This window comes from Montipora foliosa, chromosome 6 (genome assembly GCF_036669935.1).
Source record: "Montipora foliosa isolate CH-2021 chromosome 6, ASM3666993v2, whole genome shotgun sequence".
NCBI classification, from domain to species: domain Eukaryota; kingdom Metazoa; phylum Cnidaria; class Anthozoa; order Scleractinia; family Acroporidae; genus Montipora; species Montipora foliosa.
The window spans coordinates 6,973,980-6,996,184 of NC_090874.1; the positions used below are offsets into that span (position 1 = coordinate 6,973,980).

The 22,205-nt window shown below is 37.3% G+C and overlaps 2 protein-coding genes across 2 annotated transcripts in view; one reads left to right on the top strand and one right to left on the bottom strand.

Annotated features, from left to right (window-relative positions):
• LOC138006528 (uncharacterized) overlaps positions 1–4,322 on the top strand; it is a 19,520-nt gene extending 15,198 nt beyond the window's left edge. Inside the window, exons 16-19 of the mRNA XM_068852916.1 lie at positions 560–629; positions 2,390–2,600; positions 2,922–3,052; positions 3,986–4,322. Coding sequence (XP_068709017.1) covers positions 560–629; positions 2,390–2,600; positions 2,922–3,052; positions 3,986–4,187 — 614 coding nt within the window. The 3' untranslated portion in view covers positions 4,188–4,322. The remainder of the gene's footprint in view (positions 1–559; positions 630–2,389; positions 2,601–2,921; positions 3,053–3,985) is intronic.
• A 1,309-nt stretch (positions 4,323–5,631) lies between these two features.
• LOC138006529 (zinc transporter ZIP13-like) lies at positions 5,632–21,664 on the bottom strand. The gene is made up of 12 exons (XM_068852917.1): positions 21,637–21,664; positions 17,647–18,163; positions 14,429–14,533; positions 12,853–12,995; positions 11,546–11,750; positions 10,640–10,677; positions 10,190–10,279; positions 9,562–9,612; positions 8,510–8,572; positions 8,074–8,134; positions 7,852–7,951; positions 5,632–6,596 (listed from the first exon to the last, which is right to left on the bottom strand). The coding sequence occupies exons 2-12, from the start codon at positions 17,945–17,947 to the stop codon at positions 6,524–6,526; spliced, it is 1,230 nt and encodes a 409-aa protein (XP_068709018.1). The 5' UTR covers positions 17,948–18,163; positions 21,637–21,664; the 3' UTR covers positions 5,632–6,523.
• Positions 21,665–22,205: the final 541 nt, after the last annotated feature.

A 22,205-nucleotide genomic window follows, 5' to 3' on the forward strand; every position in this document is an offset into this window, starting at 1 on the left:
TTAAGGATGAGTGAACAAGGCTCTTATCGACTGGGCTTGCACGGCTAACATAAACAGTCTATCAAAAACTCCACCGTAATGAATTTGGAAAAAGCATGATTTTTCTTTGCACTCATTTGAATAGTACATCAGAGTTTAGTTTATCTACAAGAGGTCATGGATGGGTTTCTAGTAGTTGTTCATCATGGGAGCAAAGAAGCTGGCTGCCAAAGCTGGGCTGGAAAGCTTGCTGGAAGCTCCTGGATGTCCTAAGGGACTAACTGTTGTCTTGGCACTTGCTGGCTTTGATAACTTTAATAATATTTACTCCCTATGAGTAAAATGTAATAACAACTTAACCCATTGACCCCTGTTTTGAATAGAATGCCCCCAGTTGACAAGTAAAATCGTCTGATGTTAGACAGAGTAAAGTCTGTTAAATCTCACTCCCAGGAGTCACTGGGTTAAATAAGCAGTACCATTGCCGCAAAAAAACAATTATTGATGTTCTAAAATGAGCTCAATGCAAAAGTGCATCATGCCACAAGGTCTCTGAGGAGATCTTTTGTTAACTTTTCAGTGAAAGTGCCTGTTTCTGAAGAAATTTATGTTTCTGATGGAGAAGATGAGCAACAAAAACAACAGAGCAGGTTAGCAATGTATATGAGATGACAAAGACAGAACAGCATGTGGGTGTGGGATATTTTTAGGCTGTGTCACTGTCAAAACCCCACAGTTAAGAGGTTGCTTTCCTGATCAGATTGTAGTTTCCCATATTTCCTTTTATTTATTTTCTTATTTTTTATCTCGTCCTTTCTGCAGTTCCTTTTTTATTGATTTCTGTCATATCATTCACTTCCACTTAGTTGGTGTCCGATCACTCTGCTGTGAAACAAAATGCACTTTTAACTAAGTGAAAGGCAGGCCTCATGTAAAGGAGAGGGCATCCCAAATTCAAAACTCCCCTTCCCAGGTGTACCCTGGGAACTTTGAATACCTTATGTTGGACCCAGGGAGAGGGACATTTTACCTTCACTAAAGTAGGTCAGGAATGTAAATCTGCATTGCCAGTTTTCTATAATCATCTTTTTTGCTGGTCCCCAATTTTTCAAAGACACTAATATAAAATTATAGATATATCCAAGCCTAAAAGCGAAGTTCCTGGGTTATTTATTCTTACAATAAGTTAACCTTGCTTGAGCCTGCAATCCAATCGAAACCCAGGACCTGTCAGCAGTCAACTTCCAAAAAGCAGCTGACCTCGAAGAGCTCTAAACTTGAGCCTGGGATATGATCATGTGATACTGGTCAGCGGATACCTTGTTTTGGCAAGTGTCAATTTGCCAAAACATGGATGTCCAATCTCAAAGATGTACACTGTAAACTAGAGGCTACTCTGGTGGTAGAAAATGACACAATACCATGATTCTAGTCTCATTTTCCAGCTTCTCGAACACTTTTCGTTGTTGAAATCTTGGATGTTTTCCACCTTAAAAGCACTTTTAAGCTCAAACAGGCTGGGTCAGGGTACCTTCCCAGCCACAATTTGAACCAAAAAATATAATTTATGCCTGCTCGATTTGTGCAGTCAACAGTGTTTGACACTGACGCTTGCCTGATCAGGCAATCAGAATTTTTGTTCCACCACAGGCAGACAACCCTAAGGGTGCGAGAGCACGTGACCTCACGTTATTTTGAGACAGTTGTAATGGCCAATTCAACTGATCGTGGAAAATGTTCCATAAAAACTTCAAATCATGATGTTTCTTTTCGAAAATTCGTTTTATGGACAGCCAGATAAATAAAGTTCACTCATTTACTATTTTCTGCGTTGTCCTGAGTGATTTGATGGGTTTTTGGGACGCTTCAATTACCTCTTCAGATCCTACGCGTTGCCACATAAAATATAAATAGACAAGGAGTGCAACTTCCAAGACCGCTCACGGCCGAGTGCCTCCAGAATTTAGCCAAAATTCTCCCCCTTCCAAAGGTCGCTCGCATCCTAACCTTGGGCACGTAGAAAGTCAAAAATGCCAAAGCCGTAGAAAGCCAAAAATCATCAAATTTACACGGCTCTGCAACCTCAAAATCCTGCTCAATTTTCAAGCTTCGCTCAGGTTTTTGTTATTGCCAGACGTTGTGGACAGAAGTCATGCACCATTGACTTTGATCAAGTCAAATTAACCAATCAAAGAGCACAGATTTCCCTCAAGAGAGACAAAATTATTAATGTGTGCTTTTTGATTGTTTAATTTGATTTTGATGACAGTTATCAAACTCCAATGATGCATGAGCACAATTTTTGGGAATGTTGAAGTTTCATATCAATTTGTGCAAAACTCGTATCAGTTGTCCACCAAGAAATTACCGATTTTTATGCTTCATAACACTTTTATTTTGGTCTGGGCAGGCACATTGAAAGTACCGCCAATGGTGATAGTCCTTGTCGGTCATTGTGGGTTGGAAACGTCAACCCGGAGAAAGTGAGTGAGAGGCATTTACTGCAGCTGTTCAGTAGATGTGGCCGAGTGGATACTGTACGCATTCTCCCAAAAAGATTCTGCGCTTTTGTCAACTATGACAAGCATGAATCAGCAGCGGTAGCTCTTGAAAAATTACAGGTTAGGGGATTGTTTATTTTTGTAAAAGGTACCCATCTATTATTTTCAGTTGTAATCTGGAATTCAGAAATTATGGTCAAAAGGAATTACTGGTTGTACCAGTATTTTAACCCATTGACTCCAGAACCAGTACAACATCTAGGTTCACTCAAAAACTATATTATTCCCATTAACCCTTTTTCAGTGGGGTGCCCCTTGGGCCATTACCCATTGACACCTCAAATGCCCTAGGGCACCCCCAGTTGACGAGGAAATCAAATCTGTTAATTTTCAATTTCCTACTGAAAGTTATTGGTACTCATAAAGAGTTTCTTTTTAAAGGGTTATGAGCTGGGAGGCGAGGCAATTCTGTTGAGGTACCCAAACAACACAGGATCTCCAGGAAGCCAAGCTGTTCACGTGATGGGTACAAACTCTGTGGCCTCTATAAAAAAGAAACCAATTATTGATGGGTAAGTGAAAAATGTTCAATGCTGGAAATGACTGACTGGCTTGATTTGGGCTGGCTTACACGCAACAATATTTATTTACATTGTAATTAGGGCACAGTGATGCGATGTTATTGTAATTATGTATGTATCTTGTAATATGTTTTCTTCAGTTTTTTAGAACCTTTTGACTGTGAACAAAGTTAGACCTTGGTTTTTAACTTTTATTGATATTCCTTGAAGTGAAACTGAATAAAATTTATACATTTAATGTAAAGTTATATAATCCTTGATAATTTTATTGAAAGAACTGATCCTCAGATTTATCTGGACTATTTAAGCAATTGTCTCTGATTATAGATGCCTGAAAAATTCAGCTGACTCGAACAGGATTCAAACCCATGACCTTTGTGATGCTAGTGCAATGCTGGTGCAATGCTGGTGCAATGCTGGTGCAATGCTGTACCAAATGAGCTATGAAGCCACACAGTAGGGAGCAGGTCAATTTGTTGGGTCCATGTGTTTTCGTGAAGGACTCGATGAGTCAAAGGAATTTACATTTTGAAGTACTGTTTATAGATGAATGAAAGAAGTAATCCTCGCAGCTTCATTTTGCCACCTGAATTTCTTAGGTGTTAATATTAGGAGACAATTGTGTAAAATTTATCCAGATAAGTGTAAGGATCATTTTCTTTCATTTGTCTATAGCCCACACTTCAAATATATACATTTCTTTCATAATCCTTGACATTGTTAGATGCGATCTCCCACCCCAGAGAATTCATCAAAAGCATGAGCACCAAGATTATCAGCAAGAGTTTGCCAGATCTTGAAAAACTGCAGAACGTTTGTGGTTTTGGCAACACCTTTTACAGGAGGTGCTTTCAAGGGATTGAATCAGAGAGACTGCAGTATTACTCCTAAGTGACTGACAGTTTTTTCCCTTCCTTTTAACAGAGACCCCAAATTAGCTGCTAGTAAGCTATCTGGCCCAGTAAATGGAGATGAGTGTTACTTCTGGCGTACAACTGGCTGTTGCTTTGGGGAGAAATGCAAATTCAAACATGTCCCAGAGAACAAAGGCATGGACTTAAGAAAGGTGGAAGCAAAATATGGTGGAAAACTTCGTATCACACAGCCAAATGAAGAGAGCAGCTGACTTCAATAGATGAGCTTTTAAAATGCAATATCCTGGCTGTTGTGATAATAAAAGTATTGCTCTTATATGTGTAATTAAAAAAATATGGTCTTGAAAAATGATTGTGTAATTAAATGTTTATAAGTTTTGGCAAAACCTGCAGTTGTTTTATTGTAAACTTTTTATCATGATTTCTGCTTCTAATCAACTCTTATTTTTCTTTAGATTGTCTAAACTATGTTTACTTAACACTAAGCAACCAAAGTTTAAGCCTTGATTTCAAAAAGGGCATTTACTTTAACTGTAACATACCTATTTAATGGTTCACCATTACTAACTTTCAAAGGCGCATTAGTTTAAGAATGCAATGCGTGTGTACACTGCAAAATTAATATGCAACACGGGAGTTTTGGGCTTTCAAGCTTTTAAACTCCAATTTTGCATAATATATAATATTATATTTTCCTGGATCCAGCAAGCCCTCTTAGGTCCAATCGGTCGGTTTTTGAATGTGAGTAATAGTGGACCATGAAATCCAAAACTGACACTCAAAGTAAATCACCTTTGGATAAAAATCAAAGCTCAAAATTTTGCAAGCCAGGTGTTAAAGCAAGCACACTTAAAAAAACTGAAGGAAAAAAGGAAGTGTTTGCATGGTAGTGTTGATTCAGTGCTCTGTGATTCGTTTCCTTTGTTCCCGTTCAACATTACAACATGCAAGACAGTCCCAGCTTTAGAGATCTTGTGATGTTTGTTCTTGTTGATCATTGCAACAAAAACGAAATTGCCATCATGCACTCTGAGACTACAAGAAGTGTTAAATTGCTGTTCTAGGAAAGAGTCGGGGACTGTTCACATTGTGCTCTCCAAACATACATGTAGCTGGGAAGATCAACTCCACCTCCAGAAAGTGAATTGGGTTTTTTCTTTAATTACGGCTCAAATAACATATCTTTTTAGAGGTTCCTCGGTAAAAATATTTGTGTAGATTCCACCCCTTTCCATCAGCACTGAGTTAGAATGTGGGAACCAATGATGCTGATTTGTAAGTTATGTCACGCATCAATATTGATTTTGGCATCGGAAGTTTCAATGATGGAAACCAAAACGCAGTTTGGCCATTGTCACCTGAAGATGAGATTCCGCAGAACTATGAAAATCGCAGTACCTAGTTCAGGTGTTCTTCCACAAAGACACACGAAATCTGCGGGAGCTGGGACATCAAAATTGGTTGGGGTGAACACTGATCTAATTCCCAGTTTGCATATTAAAAAAATATCATTTCTGGGTTGGTAGTGCTCTGGTCAACTCAAAAACATGGGGGAAATACTGTTTACTAAACAGTTCAGTTTCTTTCCATTTCAAAGAAAAAAATGATTATTAGACTGTGAACCCACCAACAAACCAGTTGACAAGTAGATATCTCACTCCATAGTAAGAGATAGCCAAAGACACTGCAGAAACATTCTTACAACAATACCTTTATTCAAATGTCAGTAATGATAACAGTTGCCCACTTTGTTTGGACACTAAAAATAATGCTAATATATTTAGTCTGTAGTAGTAGCATCTACAGAAAAAGTGCTTGCATTTTTAAACTTGTTTATGTGTACAATTTAAATGCTTCTTAGAAACTACTATCAGTTTACCATCTGTTAGCAACCTTGTTTAGTCATCTTCCATAACGACTTGAGTTTACTACTGCAGAGGCCTTCCGCGGTCAGGGTCAGTAGTTTGTTTCAATTTTGTATTTTACTCTTGCTTGATTTAAAGAACACTAAGGAGAAAAACCACACTGTAAATCTCCCAGTACACCCATCTGTGACAGTTCCTACCTTTGGTTCACTTTCCATTGTGAAAACCTCCTCACTATGTCTTTCATTCATTTTCAAAGTTAAATTTTAGTTAAAAGGAAACTAAAAGTTACAAGTTTCTCTATTTTGAATGACATTACCTTCTGCCAAAATAATTTTTATTCCCTCACTTGGAAACCTTTTTTTTCTAATTCTATTTTTTCTATTCTAGTATCAGAATTCCAAAACTAAGGGGAAATTACAAAAATAGATGTACACACACCCACAATCAAAGATGCCCACAGGAGGACAAAAACATTATGCTTTGAAAAAACTGAACTTGCATAGTCAACTGTATGCTACCTGGCCCTTGATTACCAGTATTGTATATCATTCTGCTTTACTTAACTAAATAAAAACTAGAAACTACTCCAAAGAATTTTGTAAAAAATTCCCTATTTATGCACCCAAAAATAAAACAATTCCCCAGTATTCTGATTTAATGCCTTTGCAGTTTTTCTACATTTATCAAAGTACTTAAAACTAAACTGATCCTAAATCTCTTCAGTGAACAAAAGACACAATTCCCATTGAGGTTATTCCAGCCAACATCATGAGCGTTTGCTTCAATGATTCCCTAAAAGAAGGAAAAAAAGTTCTTGTAAAATGTGTTCGTTAAAAGTCACCATTACCTTGTAAGAAAAGCGGTTACCAACAAAAGAAACAAAGACTTAGAAGCACAGATAGTTTTACTGACTCTTGGCAGATAACTTAAGTCTGACCTTTGCACACAAGTCTAAATAATTTCCTCTTCAGGAAAAGTATCCATTTATTTATTAATTTATTTACCGTACTTATTCAGCTACAAGCCGAGGCTACAAGCCGAGACCCCAAACTTCTAACAGAAAAAATCAACTTGATTGACACAAATTGTAAATGCATAATACTCGGCTATAAGCCGAGACCCATTTTAGGTCTTGATGTGTATTATCGACTACAAGTAATTTAGTTCGGCTTGTAAGTGAATACATGTTCATTTTTTACTGTTTTAATTTGCTGAGAAAATTCTTTTTATCAAAAATACTCGGCTATAAGCTGAGACCCCTTCTACGGCTTCAAATTTGCCCAAATTGAGTGAGGATTTGTGTAAAAATCGCTCGGCTTATAGGTGAATAAGTACGGTAAACATCTATTGTATAGAGAGGGAGGTGCGGTTGGCTCATGGGGCTGAAATTGCTTCTCGTGTGGTGATCAATGTTAGGCCCTGTTGGGCACAGTTAGTTTCTGGATGGGTGACCATCTAGGAATAACTCTTGCCGTACGTTCCAAAGTTCCCTCAGCTTGCCGAGGTCAGCAAGTTCACTTCACTTGCCGTACGTTCCATTCGTGGTGGGTGAAAGGAGTACCAGTCTAACTGAGGACAAGTTGTGCATGCAATGGCATTGGAGTGGCACCCACCCCTCCCTGGCATAAGTCACGGAGAGGCTAATGAAAAAGGAGCCTTTGGGTTGCATTCGACTGCAGTCGTCCTTTTGACTTTGTCTCGTCTATTGTATAGAGGTGGAAGGTGAAACAGGACAGAACTTGGACTCCCCTGTAAGGAGCGATCTAATACCTCACCAATGCATAACTAACGGCAACAATGCTGTCTATTTTGTATCCCATGTTAAAATTTACAAGTACAATAATTAAATTATGCCACTATTAAAGTACGAGATTTAACAGATAGCAAAAGAAGGGTACTGACCCCCTGAAACAGCCAAAAAAGGACAAAGGGCCAAAAAGGAATTAATTTCTACTGTGCCAGAAATACATGACATTGTGTAAATTATATTACAATGTCTGTGCACTCGTCTTTGGGAACAGAGTGCGAACCAAGGGAGTGACTTTACCTTGGTCTTGTTTCTTGGAGCAGCTCAGGAACAATTTGAACCAAAGCGATGTAGATGAATCCCCCAGATGTAAATGGCAGCACCCATGCAGTTGAATCCCCTTTAAGAAAACAACAAGATTGGGTTATTCCATGTTCATTTCTCATTACAGAGAAAAAATAAAGAGTCCACAGGAAAAATGAAATGATGCATCTGCAAGTAAGGCCAAATGAAATATCAAACCTGCATGTTCTGCTACAAGACCAAAAACAGCTCCACAGATCCCAGCAGAGGCAGTTACTACCTGCAATGAAAAGAAAGGCATGATTCTGCGACAAGATGGATACACTAGTACTGTGTAGCATAATAATAATGATACCGTAATGTTATTTTCAACATAATTATGTGTAAGCATATTGATCACAAAGGTGACCTATCCCTTGCACTTCATTACAATCTGATCTCCTTAGCTTGTATGTTTTGTTTTCCCACTTCAGACCATGTGATGTTCTCAAGGGAATTCTCATTTTGTTTTGTCATAAGTTATTCATACATAAGCACATGCATTACCATGTAAGATGACATTTGAAAGAAACTGTTCTCTAGAGTAACTGGGCCAACTGGTGGGTGGGTTTCTTATTAATTTCATTTTTCTATTATGGTTTTACTTAAAACATACTTGTCCAACAGCAGCATCCCATCTTCTAAAACCAGATTTCAAAAGGATAGCAAAGTCCCCTATCTGCAAGAAATGACAAAATTAATACACAGTTCGAAGCTCAAAAATGTGTAAAAGTTGGGAAGAGCTCCGCGGTATCTAAAACCATAGAGCAAGGGCCAGCCTGTGAACGCAGAGGTATCTCAAGCATGCGCTGCTGGGGAGATGACCGGAAGTTCGTCTGCGTTCACAGGCTAGGCAGGGGCCTCAATAAAAGTAATAATTCGAAGTTGATGGCTGGTTTGAGTAGGGCCATAATAGACTGCTGTTATTTTTAGGTTTGAAAGAATCTTTCTTAATTACTTAATAATTTTATTAAGGGCCTCTCTAAGGGCCGATTTACACGATACGATTTTGTCGCATGCGACAAGCTCACGACAGGCCTACGACATGACTTACGATTGTCGCAGCGTTTTAAAACATGTTTTAAAATGCTACGACATTTTTTCTGACGTACACAACAATTGTAAATCATGTCGTGGGCCTGTCGCAAGCCGTTGTCGCATGCGACAAAGTCGTACCGTGTAAATCGGGCCTAAGTGAAGTAGCCGACACATATTGAAGCCACTGACTGATAGGGTATAATAATATTGTTATTGCAAGTTCACTTAAAAGGGACATGAATGGAAAAACAGGTTGGGTGTTATCCAGAGTTAAAGTTACAAGTGTGACTTCTTTCAGTGTGGGGAAAGGATTAAGCATCAACTTTTAAAGTTCTTTGTGCATGTTCCCAGGCTCTTTAATGGGTTATCAGAAGACATTTGCTTTGACTTGTTCCTGATGACCTGCTATCAAAAAGTAAGCGATTGGGGCAATGCAAGTAAGGGAAAGGATCTTTAGAACTACATTGTACCAAACATCTAAGATTTTACCCAGACGAAGAGCCTGTTCATGTTCATGCTACATGTACATGTACTCGAAGTGCCAAATACATGTACATATCGAAGAAACAATAATGAAAGACTTGGTCCAGTGACACTGAAAATGATATACAAGTCAGCAGTTCATTTTACCTCGTGTGGTATTTCATGAAGAAGTATTGCACATGTGGTACACATTCCCATCTGAAAGTAGAGAGAACTTATTATAATAATTTCACCAGGATCCAAAAACTCCCACAAACTGAAATACAATCATGTAATACTACTATTCTGATCAAATGAGAACATATGAAAGTAATAAAATCAACGTGACAGGAGCTACAGATTTTGGTTCGAACATGAAAAGCATTAAATTAAATTAACCCATTGACCCCTGAGAGTGACACTTGATAGATTTTACTCTGTCTACCGCCAGAGGTTTTTACTCATCAATGGGGGGTTGTTCTAGGGAATTTGAAGTGAGAATGGGTTAAGCTTATTATTTAACTAAATTAAATGATCCACCTTAACTTGTCAATTTGTATAGCACCCAGGTCTAAACGTCAGTGCAGTCTCAACTTCAAAACAGAAGTTTCAATATTATACCAATAATCATAAGTAAATAACAATAATAATATAATATTGAAACTTCTATTAATAATATTATCAATAATAATAATAATAATAATAAAATTAATTATTGATAGATCAAATTCAAGTTATGTTTGACATAATTGCCAACGCAGGGATTTAGCTGAGGCAACGGGAAAAAATTTCTCACCTTTGTGCTAACAAGAAAACTTCCAGCCACTGCAAGACCATGAGTAAAATTGTCTATAGAATTAGCCAGCAAGTTTAGATATCCAATAACCTGGCATTAAAAAAATGAATAATAAGAAAGGTGGCATGAATAGAAAAATAAATACTATCTTAATTTGTTATTATTGTTTCAAATCTCTAATTTCATTTATTGATGCATCGTTGTAAAATTAAATGGGATCAACTGCACTTCAATTATTTCTCACTGTCGAGTATTGTTTCTAAAAGGAAACTTAACACCCCTGAACCAATGTTTTGGTCAACTCCAATTAAATTTAATAACTGTCCTCAGGTCACACATGACAGTGTCCAGGTGACTGACATATTGTCAGGTTACTGTGAATCATACAAACTTTGACATTATTATTCATTAAGATTTTTCTAAGATAAGTGGATAACTGACTTATCTCACTTTTATTTGTTCTTCTGCTGGAGACTCCTCACAAGAATCTGTTATTTTCGTTGAAAAAATAAAAATAGATATTGTTGTAAGTGTTGCTATCAACTAACACTTAACAACTGTTAAAAAAGTGAATTGTAGGTACCATTGTGGTCATGGTACAAGACCAGTATTCTTTTGTCACTTTTTTACATGAAATAAAAGCTGTGCATTTTGGGGTTGCTAGTTGTTTGATTTTTTTCTTTAATTACTTGTGGGCATGGCCTTGAGTTTTGATGTTTCAAGAAGACATTAACATAGCCCAGTTAAACCAATTACAGAGCACTAATTTATAGTATTATTTAAATACGCGAGACTGTACTGTCCAGTACTCAAATAAACGCGAAAATCTTACGAGAAAAATATTTTGTAACATGTGCGAGCTGGCCATTGAACAAGGCTCCCATTACTGGTAACTTCTTTATATTTTGGGAGTCAAATCTGAAAGAATGCAAATTGCTGCTCCTTTGGAAAGAAGATGATACTTCTAGGCCCACTGTCATACATCATAAAAAGTCTTGCATGTTTTTGTAACACAATTATTTAGAGGGCCAATCAGATTGCTAGTTTTTTGATTGACAAATACATGATTGTATAGTGTATATCTGTGTTAACTGCATCATGTGACAGTTTCCATAAAAGGTTCCTAAGGTTTTTGTTCCCTTAACACAATACTAGGAAAATTTCATAACATAATTGATTCATTTGTTTAGCTTATTCTATTGTTAGTATTACAAAGGAATCAAGGATTTTGCAATTAATTAAAAAGCACCAAAATTGAATGGAATTTCATAAAACCTACCCAAGGTTCATTTCAAGAGGAGTTTCTATTAACAGGTTTTGAAAGAAAACACAGTCAGCTGACTTTAAAAATATTACCTCTGGGAGAATCTACATTATCTGTTGTGCATTTAGACTGATTGTCCTTGTCTATTTGTCTTTGTCTGGCTTGTGTATTAAATTTTGATAGTCCATTCAATACAGCTGTTCCTTTATAAACATGTCCATTTGCAAGTGACGCTGCCTTGCCATTTAAGCTTTTGTGATCAACATGTCCATTGGAAATATCACCATTCTTTACAACCTATAAGAAATCATACTAATTATTATTGTGTGTTTCAGATATGTTAACCAAAAAATGCCCACAAAACGCGTATATTGATACATGTATGTGCATATAACCATACGCGTATTCATGTATATGCATTATACTGAAATACGTGTCTGCCTCATTAGCTAGCTTATTGTTTTCCTGTTGTTGTATATTACCACTGCGTCAGAATCAACCACTTAAATGATTAAGAGTTAAAGGACATAACTATGTTAAATTTAACTGACAAAGTGTTTTCAAATTTGAGGTTTGCATGCATGCAGAAACATTAAAGGGAAAAAGTCACAGCAAAACAGTGGTCTCTTTTAATCTATCATCATTGCATCACTGTTTTGTGTTAGATTCTCCTTACACACACCCCATTCGGGGATATTTTGATAACTAACTTTGCATTGTATACTATTAGAAGGCTAGAAAGATGGATACAGTGCATAAGAACCCAATGGCTCTTCAAATCATGACAAAGTTCTAAGTACATGTACTGTTTAATAAACGACTCAGCAGGCCAGGGTGTTTTATTGGGTTTTAGACCTGATAGAACATGACCTGCGAGTTTATTAAATGGCTTCAAAAACACTTCCCTCAAAAAGCATGAACCTCTAGAGTCTGAACAAACGGTTCAAATAGACCTTTTTACAGTTACCTCCAAGGCCCTTAAATGACAGTGAGGTTGCTTTTCTCATGTTAATGATGTTGTTCTCATGCTAATTGGTTGGAATTTACATGAGAAAAGCAATAAGGTTTCTATCAAAGCAAGGTCATCTCTAGCCTCACTTTCCTTCATAGGCCACGTAACTCAGCACATAACTGTAAAAATCATTAATTATGGTCCCTTGTGAGAGAAGAACATTAACATACAAGAAAAACAAGCTAAGCCTTAGTAATAATTATGCTTTATAAAAAGAACTCTAATGAGGGATGTTTTATCGGTTTTTAAAGCTCGTGCATGTGACGTTTTTTTCGGGGAACTGATAAGCTGTTTTGCTCATGAATATTATTATTAATGTATTTTAAAGGTACTTTCAGGTACAGTTCAGCTCCACATGTACAAGACACAGTGTATACTGTAAGTTACCTTTTCTTTGTCAACCTTTCCTTGTTTAGTAGAATTATCTGGGCCTTCAGTCTCTCCAAAGATTTTTTCAACAGCGAGAAAACCACATATTCCAGCCAGCACCCAAAAACCAATGTAAAAGTGATTTGTGTGTAGATCACCATCTAAAATGAGAACACAATCTCCAACTTACAGCAGCACAAGTACAGTCTCATACAGTCTTAATTAAAAGATGCCTTGCTTTTTTGGAAGCTTCTTAATAGAGAATAATGCTTATAAAGGAAAGTATCACAATTCCTTCATACATGTACTGGGGGTACATTGTATTTATCTTTATAGAGAAGGCTACATGTGGTCAGGCCCGGGTTGCTCGAAGCATGGTTAGTGCTAACCAGCGATAAATACCATGGAAACCTACAGGTTTTGATACCTCTTAACCAACGGTTAGCGCTAACCAGTCTTCGAGCAACTGGCCCCAGGTGTTTAAGGCACTAAACTAACAATATGGAGCTCAGGGCTTCAAGTTCCACTTTGAGCTGGAATTGTTCTTGACAATACCAATTCTAAATTCTTTAACAGTAATATTTTTTATTGTAGGTGACTAACAGGTCCACAGCTCATCAGTTTTGCATTTTTAGTCTGGTCTGCAGTTTTCAATGGGGCTGAAAAGCTCACAAGGGAAGCTGCCACAAGGTTGCTGCCTAACGGCCGCCCGCTCGCCTGGGGGGCCTTATTTGCGAGCACGGGCGACCAAATTTCTGAACAAGTAGCCTGATTGGGTGCCTTACTTGATTAATCCTCACTCACACGTAAATATGATCCCAGCTGGAATTAATTAATGGGCTCTTGAAAAAATTACTCGGGCTACTAACTTTTAATGTTGGAAGCCCGAAGGGCTCCCAGACAATTTTTTTAGGCAGCAGCCTTGTGCCAATAAACCACACAGTTCTGTGCTCAGTCACCAGGCCTTTGAATGAAAGCAAGGCTGGAGCTGACCTTGTTTTGATACAAACCTTGTTGCTTTTCTCACATAAATCACATTGTTGTAATGCTAATGAGTTTCTATTTACATAGGAAAAGTAGCGAGGTCTGTATCAAAACATGGTCACCTCCAGGCTCACTTTTATTCTAAGGCTTAGTCTCTGAGCACAGAACTGACAGTATCTGAGCACAGACCTGAGAAATGGTAGTGTCATACAATACAATAGATACAACTGTACATGTACTTAACTGATCACTCCCCATAGGCCGGGCTTTTCAGGGCCAATGAAAGACAGTCAATGAAATGACAGAACAGAACAACGACAACTGGTTGGAGGTAAAGGCAGTTGGCTATTTACAAATTTATGCAGCCAGGAAGTTGAACCAGGGAATGCCAGGATTAAATTCAATTATATAGTGGTCAGAACGGATCTTGAACCAGGGATCTCCGAATCTCACGGCAAGCGCTGTAACCACTAGGCCGCACTGGTCTATTATGTAATAATTACATGTGACACAATTCTCACTTTTTATCATTTTTTTTCCATTTCATTTAAAACACATCACAAACAGTGCACATTTTTATGAACTTAAGAAAGACACGTTTTAGGGTTACCATCATGAACATGTGCCCAGGCCTCTGGCAAAAGGTGAAGAAAAACATCTCCTAGCAAACCACCAACTGCAAAGCTCAAGAATAAGTTCAGGTGGTCGGCAGACACTGAAAAAACAAATTTTATAAGGCAAAAAACAACTCGTTAAATAAATAACAGAAAATTAATAATTGACAACAACAATAATGAGAATGGTAATAATAATATTACTTAAATTAATTAAACAGGGTAACAATGATGTCACCATAATGTTGTCCCCAAAAGTTAACTTATTTGTTGTCGCAACAGGTTTTTCAATATTTTAGATGGGGCAGGTACGAAAGTCAGACAGGATCAACTCATATTGCTCACCTTGCATTGAGCAAAAAACAGTTTTGGAAGCCAAAACTAATCAATGTTTGCCCCTATTATACCAAGGTCAGAGTATCAAGTATTTATGAGTCAATGATCAATGAGTCAACGAGTCACGAGTCATGAGTCAATGAGTTAGTGCAGTTACCCTACCCATAAAATGAAAGATAAAATTTCAGAGAGTGCTTAGGCCTAATCACTGAAACGAGGGCTTACAATGTAGGCTTAATCAATACATTATTGCTATTAATATTGACTGTGAGTCTCATTGACTCATGACTCATGACTCATTGACCATTTGACTCATAAATCATGGGACCTCGATCTGATTCGACTTTCAATAGTACCTGCCTTTTCATATAGCATTTTACTGTGAAACCCAAAAACCACGAAAACTAGAAATATTTATGAAATAAAAAGCCAATCACCCATGATAAAACTAAACTGCAACTAGAAAGTAGTAATTACTTTGTGGTTTCAATTGTCGCTTCTGATTGGTTGCTGCACAATGGGACATGTCAAATCAAATCATGGTTCATGGTTTTCAGATTCGCACAGTAAAGGCAGCATAGTTTTCTGAGTGGACCTACATGTTGTTAACTCTTTTTCCTTTGCCTGGCACTACAGGCAAAGTAAAATTTACCAGTTCCACTCTTATACACGTAAATGAAAGGAATAATTTAAACTCTCTCATAATTCAGTAAAAATGTTCAAGGTCTGATGGAGGAAATACAGTGAAAATTAGACTTAATGTTTCATTAATACCTAACAGAAAAAAAAGACGTTTTTGTCAGGGCAGGTTATATTCGCATATGTACAATGTAATGTATAAGATACATGTAACCAAGCAATCGAAAGAAAGACAGTAAATGAAACACAAAATACTGTATATTTAGTTGAAAATAATTTATGATATACTTTTGTGCAACCATGTTAAAAAGTTTCAAGACGAAGAAGTGCTGACTCATTCTCTACAATAATTGGTAAGAGTCCAAATTTGCACTCTGTTCAAATCTGGTGTATATGAAATTGGTTTAATTTTATACAATGTCATGTATTTGGTTGAAATTTTTTCAAACTACATAGTTCAATTTTAATTTTACCTTTGTTTCAGATTATGATAATGAATATTAGACACAGAAAAATCAAAATTGAACTGGTTTGAAAAATTTCAAACCAAGAAAAAATTTGAACTAGTGCACAGAGGCTTCACTGCATTTACTGTATTTAATAAATTAATAGAAAATGGAAAACACCATAAAAGCTAATTTGGTAATTTTCAACAGTGCACTGTCTTCTTTTCAGCTTTTTAAAGGAATACTGCTAGCAGTTCTTACAATCAACTCTAGTAAGATCACAGAGGTCTTGAATGGGAAATCATTCAAGTGATTAAGTTACTTAAAGTAGTATCAGATTACAACATTGTTCAGCCATATAAATAGATAATTTTTTGCTGCATCCTTTGAGCGTTAGCATTGATTCAGGAATAAAAATAACTAAGGAAAACTTGGCTAAAGAAAAGATTACTCTATTCTTGAATACCCATGTCTTAATGCACTTCATGTCAATAGCCTGTATTGTTATTCTCAACTTAAATTTTCTTTTTTGTTCTAACAAGGATGCCATTGTAAGAAAACAATAGCACCCAGACGTAGATTGGTCTGAAATAGCCCACTTTCGATACATTAAAATTCAGTCCAAAACAAAAGGCATCACCTCGAGGCTCTGGGGAATAAATGTAATCCTTATATTTATTCCCCAGAGCCTTGAGATGATACCTTTTGTTTAGGACTGAATTTTAATGTATCGACAGAAGGCTATTAGAGTAGAACAACATTACTTCTATCCTTATCCCTAAACTTATTACAGCATGATTAATTAAAATGAGTCTCCTGTAGACAGGAACAGAGTAGACTTGCATGAAATTAGATTATTCATATTGTCATGCAAATGAATGCTTGTTTCAAAAACATCTTTGGTCCATTTGGGTAGAAGCATGTACTTCTTCGGCAGAACTATCTACAGAATTCATCTTGCACAGAGACAATCAAGAAAGTCACAAACTATTTAACGATTTTGAAGCACCACCTGAAAGGTTACTTATATTAAGAAAAAGGAGACTTGATTACGTACACAATCACGAATTAGACCACTTAAAGTACAAATTTAAACAAGCAGCAATATAAGGCTGACGAGACAAATTTGATGAAACAAGTAATTTAATACGAAAGGCACAAGGAAGTTACAAACCTGTGATTTGAATCACATGACAAATTAAATGAGCTACGTAAATAGCGTGACTGTACTGAGAACGCAAATTGGTCTTGAAATTAAACGCAAGACAATAAAGTTACCTTTGTAACAAGAACGCAATTTGTATTTACCCGGCTTAAAAATATCTACGTACGTCATCTCAGAAAAAGTGATGAAAAAATACAGAAGAGCTGGTGTTCTTGAATTTTATAAAAGGCATGTAAAAAGGGCGAACTACCATTCTGCGAGGCGGTTTGAACAATCGACTTCAATTTCTACAATCCCAGAAAACTACTCTAGCTACAATTGGAAATGGAATTTAAGAGACCCTGATGGATTTTTATTGATGTAAAACAGCGGATCACATACGATTTTCAAGGCTGTGCTTTTGTGGGCTAAAATTAAAGGTGGGATCGAATTTCGAATTCTTCTTGAACATCACATTTATAGTTTCTGTTTATCAAACTCTACATGGCCATTTGTTGTAGCTACAATATTTTGAAAAAGGATAGTGTATGTGCGTAATTTCACTGCTCGGCGAGATCCATGACAACAATTCGCCTCAAAAACGAGGATTTCAGCTGTTGCATTGCACGTACAAAACAACGTAACCTACCTCCTTCACGCAAAGAATGTCCAGCTTCCACAGATATCACTAGGAGAGGAAACACTCCCGCCAGCCCTACAAGGATTGTTGCTGGGATTGAATATAGCCAGGCCTCTTTCTTGGCAAAAATCTTCGACAAATCGGGGAGATATTTACACGGCTCGAAGGAACACCAATTGGCAGTTTCTGCTTGAGTTGCTGTTAAACTGCGCGGTCCAACCCGATCATGAACTTTTACCATGGCAGTCTCAGAAACCAGAACCGACAGCCATAAAACGAGTAGAGCAGAGATCCACGAAATTGTCGCCATATTGTTCGCCCAGTAAAAAGGTGGGAGCTTCTGACCCCGCAACTGCGATTTCCGGGCTTAAATTATGGCGTACTTGCTGGTGTTGTTTTGTGCGTTTGTGCTTCTTTCCTCCTCGTTTCAATGTTTTTCTGCAACTTGCGCCCGCAATACCAACTGCGTTTGTTTTCATTGGTCCTCGTGAGGTCCTCGTAAGTCCTCGTTGTCCTCGTCACGTACCTATAATTCGATAGATACGTTATGTATGGGGACATATATTCCCATACATAACGTGCCTGCCTGTAATTCCTTTAGCTTCTCGGAAAGAAGGAAGTTGAAGAAAGGAGGGGTTTTTTTTTGCGTAAAGTGGTACATCCGGAGTATATTAGGGAAACATGTTGACAAATAGATCGCTATACAAAAGCGAGAGGCCTAGTCAAGGGTCTCCACCTATTTTTGGAGGTTCCTGCCTCGGATATTGAGCAATGTGACAGAGCTAATTGGTTAATGCTGGAAATCCTGGGAATGAAAATGTAAGATTGTGCTCGTGTCGATCTTGGCGGCGTCTTTGCTATTGGTTGACCTTAATTCCAGTTTAGTTCATCGTCATGGGCCAGGAAGTAGCCAGTGTGGAGCCAAGTATTTATGATAAAAAAATATACTTGTGATTGTCAAACATGGTGAACAAAAATTCATGCTTTTGATAGAGGAAATTATTATTTCTTAGCAGATAACAGAATCTTTTGCGGATTTGCGTGGAACAAGTTTATTGATCGATGTATAAAGGGGAAAATTTTAATCTACTTCAATCGGAGCGGCTACATGTACATAGTCCATTTGCATTTGGCTGATCACGGCCCCTCCTTGGAGGATAGCAGGCAGTGATATGTCTAATACAAATAAGGAAAAAGTTTTTAGTCGTTACAACAGGGTTTTTATGCTACACCGGATGAAAAAATAGATTAAATTCACAGGGAGTCAATGAATAGTCAAACTGGCTCAGACGAATAAGAACGTTTTTGTTTGGCTTTGCACATTTTTGACGCGCTTTAAATTGATCTCTTCTACGTCCTATGCGTGGTCATTTCAAGTAGTAGACCACTTTTACATCTGACTTAACGGCAGCCATGTTGGTGTACAGAACAATGCAGTAAAATGTCTTTGGGAATTTGACTCTATTATTATGCAAAACTTGTGGGACCATTTTCTTTGTTTTGTACACCGACATGGCCGTCACATCACGTGGATGCAAACCAAGAATAGGCCATTTCCGAGTTCATGTCTGCCTCCCCTTCAAAGCGAGTCCAAGTGCAAAGTTTTTCTTATGAAAATTAGTTTTCATTCAGATGTAAAGTAGAACTAATTACCATCACTAAAACTTCGCACTTAGACTCACTTTGAAGAGGAGGCAGACATGAACGTACTCGGAAATGGCCTATTCAGTTTTTCACAAGCGTCAGAGGTTTGCACGTTCGAGTTGTTTGCGCTTGATGAACGATTGACCCACCACAACAGTGAAGTAAAAAAAAAAGACTTGAGTTAACCGGCCTTTGGAAACTATCAAAAGTGCAGGAAATGTAATTTTTTGTCCCGTGCCATCTAAAAAGAAAAATGGTACGGATTACTGTTTGCACTCCTTCGGGGGTGAAGACGAATAATGGGGTGTTCATTATTCCATTGATATTATTGCTGCTCGAAAAACTTCGTTATTCCATTGTTCCAGTAAAAAAGAACTCATTATTCCGTTGAAAAAATCAACTTATTTTTACCGTTATTACGTTATTCCGCCCCACAAATGGCAGTATTCCATTATTCCAACAACTCAATTATTCCTTTCATCCCCCGACCTTCTTGTCAATTTCGTCTATTGTAATTTCTTACCATTCTATTGGTATCTTCAAAAGAAATTTCTATTAATTATTTAATCGGCGTTTTCACCATATTGTCTATATTTATCAACAACTGCTGTTTGCGGCTGACTTTCATGGGATTTTTTTGTCACCAGGGCTTTTATCTGTTGCAGAAAGTAGCTTTTATTTATCAGGGGCACCCAACGAGAATATAGTTCAAAACTACTCAAACATAGCATTGTTAAACGTATTTTAGCATTTAAAGGGTAGATACAGGCATATTTTTATCCCTAAAAATTTTTCATCTGTTCGGATTCCCTAGCTGAAAGTCTTGTGATCCGAAAATTATAGCGATCAAAACTTACCTTTTCGAAAATTTCAGCCAGAGAAAAGGCTCCCGAAAATTCTAGGTGACCTTTTTAGGGTAAAAATCCGTTCCAAAATGGGCAATTATACCATGTTTTAGACGTTCGAAAATTCTAGGACAGGCAGGCAAGCAAAGAATTTTACAACAAATGTTTCGAAATTTCTAGATCTCAAATCGTTATCCGAACAGATATTTGCCGAAAATTGACGTTGGGTGCCCCTGATTTATAGTTGGAAAATGGTAGCACTGCACCCTGATGATCATAGAGGTAATAAATGAATTTTCCAGGCTTTTCGGTGTCCGAAAAAACAGTGTTTCTATGGGAATCTGCATTAAAATAACTTGAAAAAACCCAGAATGTAGAAAAAATTTGTGAATGGTAAACTTTAGTTGCTAACCAGAGGATTTTACTGACAAAATTTGAGGAACCTACCTGCACTAGAATTTGCCCAGCCGAATTTTAAATTTTGCCATGAAATAAATTTACGCTCAGTCAGACATGCGTCTGTGGGAAAAAATTACAGACAAAGGTAAGCGAAATTTAAAATTTGCCTACCCGTCAAGATGGCTTCCAAAACCGTGATAAGGCCCACCTTCAACCGACAGGCTTTTAGACCGTTGGTTTTTGTTACGGAAGTTCGCATTGCTTATCGTAGCGATCTGACTGGATGAATTTCAGCTTTGACTGGATTTTCACACATGAAAATTGTTCCACGGCACTTCATGTCTGTCGGTTGAAGGTGGGACTTTGAATATGGTTTCCTTACTGTCCACGGTGCACTGAACAATAACTGAGTTTTTAGTCGAACACAGCTTGAAGAACCCTAACCCTAACCCTAAACCTTAAGAACGTTTTCAGACCTAAATGGCAAAAAAAAAAACAACAAGAACGTTCAGCCTCAGCACAAAGTTAGATTTTCTCATAAAAAAGTGTAGAATTTCAGAAAGAAATTATTTTACTGCCGGTATACTATTTCAATTAATCGCTTTTTTCACTGTATGTATCAACTGAAATGTTGTTTGCGGTTGGCTATCATGACATTTTTTTTTATCATAAGGGCCTTTATCAGTTGCAAAAAATAGCTTTTATTTATAGCTGGCAAATATATATGCTATATGTACTATATATAGTTGGCTTGATAGCTGAGTGCACAGCACCGATATTACGGACTTCAATGTGTTTCCCAGGCTTTCCTTTCGTCACTGCTCAAGAAACGTTCCCTCAGTGTTCGCTACTGCGATTATCTAAAAATCTCAAAACGCTTTTTCCGTATTTCACAGAGTCTTCATGTTCGGAGTTTGAAAATGTTTAGGGACGTGAAACTCATAACCACGACTGACTTCGCGACCTGATTATGTCCTTCTGAAAATACCTCGCTTAACTTTTTTCATGCAACGTAAGAAAAACACATTTCTTCACCAGAGTAAGAAAGTACGAGGTAACATTTCCCTGACGAAAGGTTTTCTTCCGAACAGATGTTTAACCAAAAACCCACCTTAGTGTCAATGACGCCACTGTCAACTGTCCGTGTTGCCACAATCAAAAATTGTCACGTGGCTAACAAGTGTAAACTCTTCCGCTTATGTCACTGCAGATTACAGAGAAAACACACTTCAGCACTTGGACTTATTTTGAAAATGACGTTGCTGTGAACGTTTATGATCATCGGAAGTATGAGCGCCGCGGAAGAGATGTGAATTAATGGTTGCCGTAACACACTGCCAAATAGTACTTGGCCGGAAACCTTACCTGATGGACGTTGTAAATTTGAGATTTTTGTCCATTACAAAAAATCTTAATTATTTTAAAATTTGGGAATTTAAAAATTTAGGCCACTGAAGTTGAAAGCTATCTGTTTTTATACTATCCTTGACATCACTATTACTTTATGAACATCAAAATCATCAAAAACTCTCTGATCAAGTACTATTTTGAAATGAAATGTGACACGAAAAAAAGAGCGAGCTTTTCAGCAGACTTCAAAAACAAAATACTGCGTAAACTAAGCCAGGTTACAAAGTGACTGTGTCTGACGGCAATACAGGGAATTTTCCGTGTCATTTA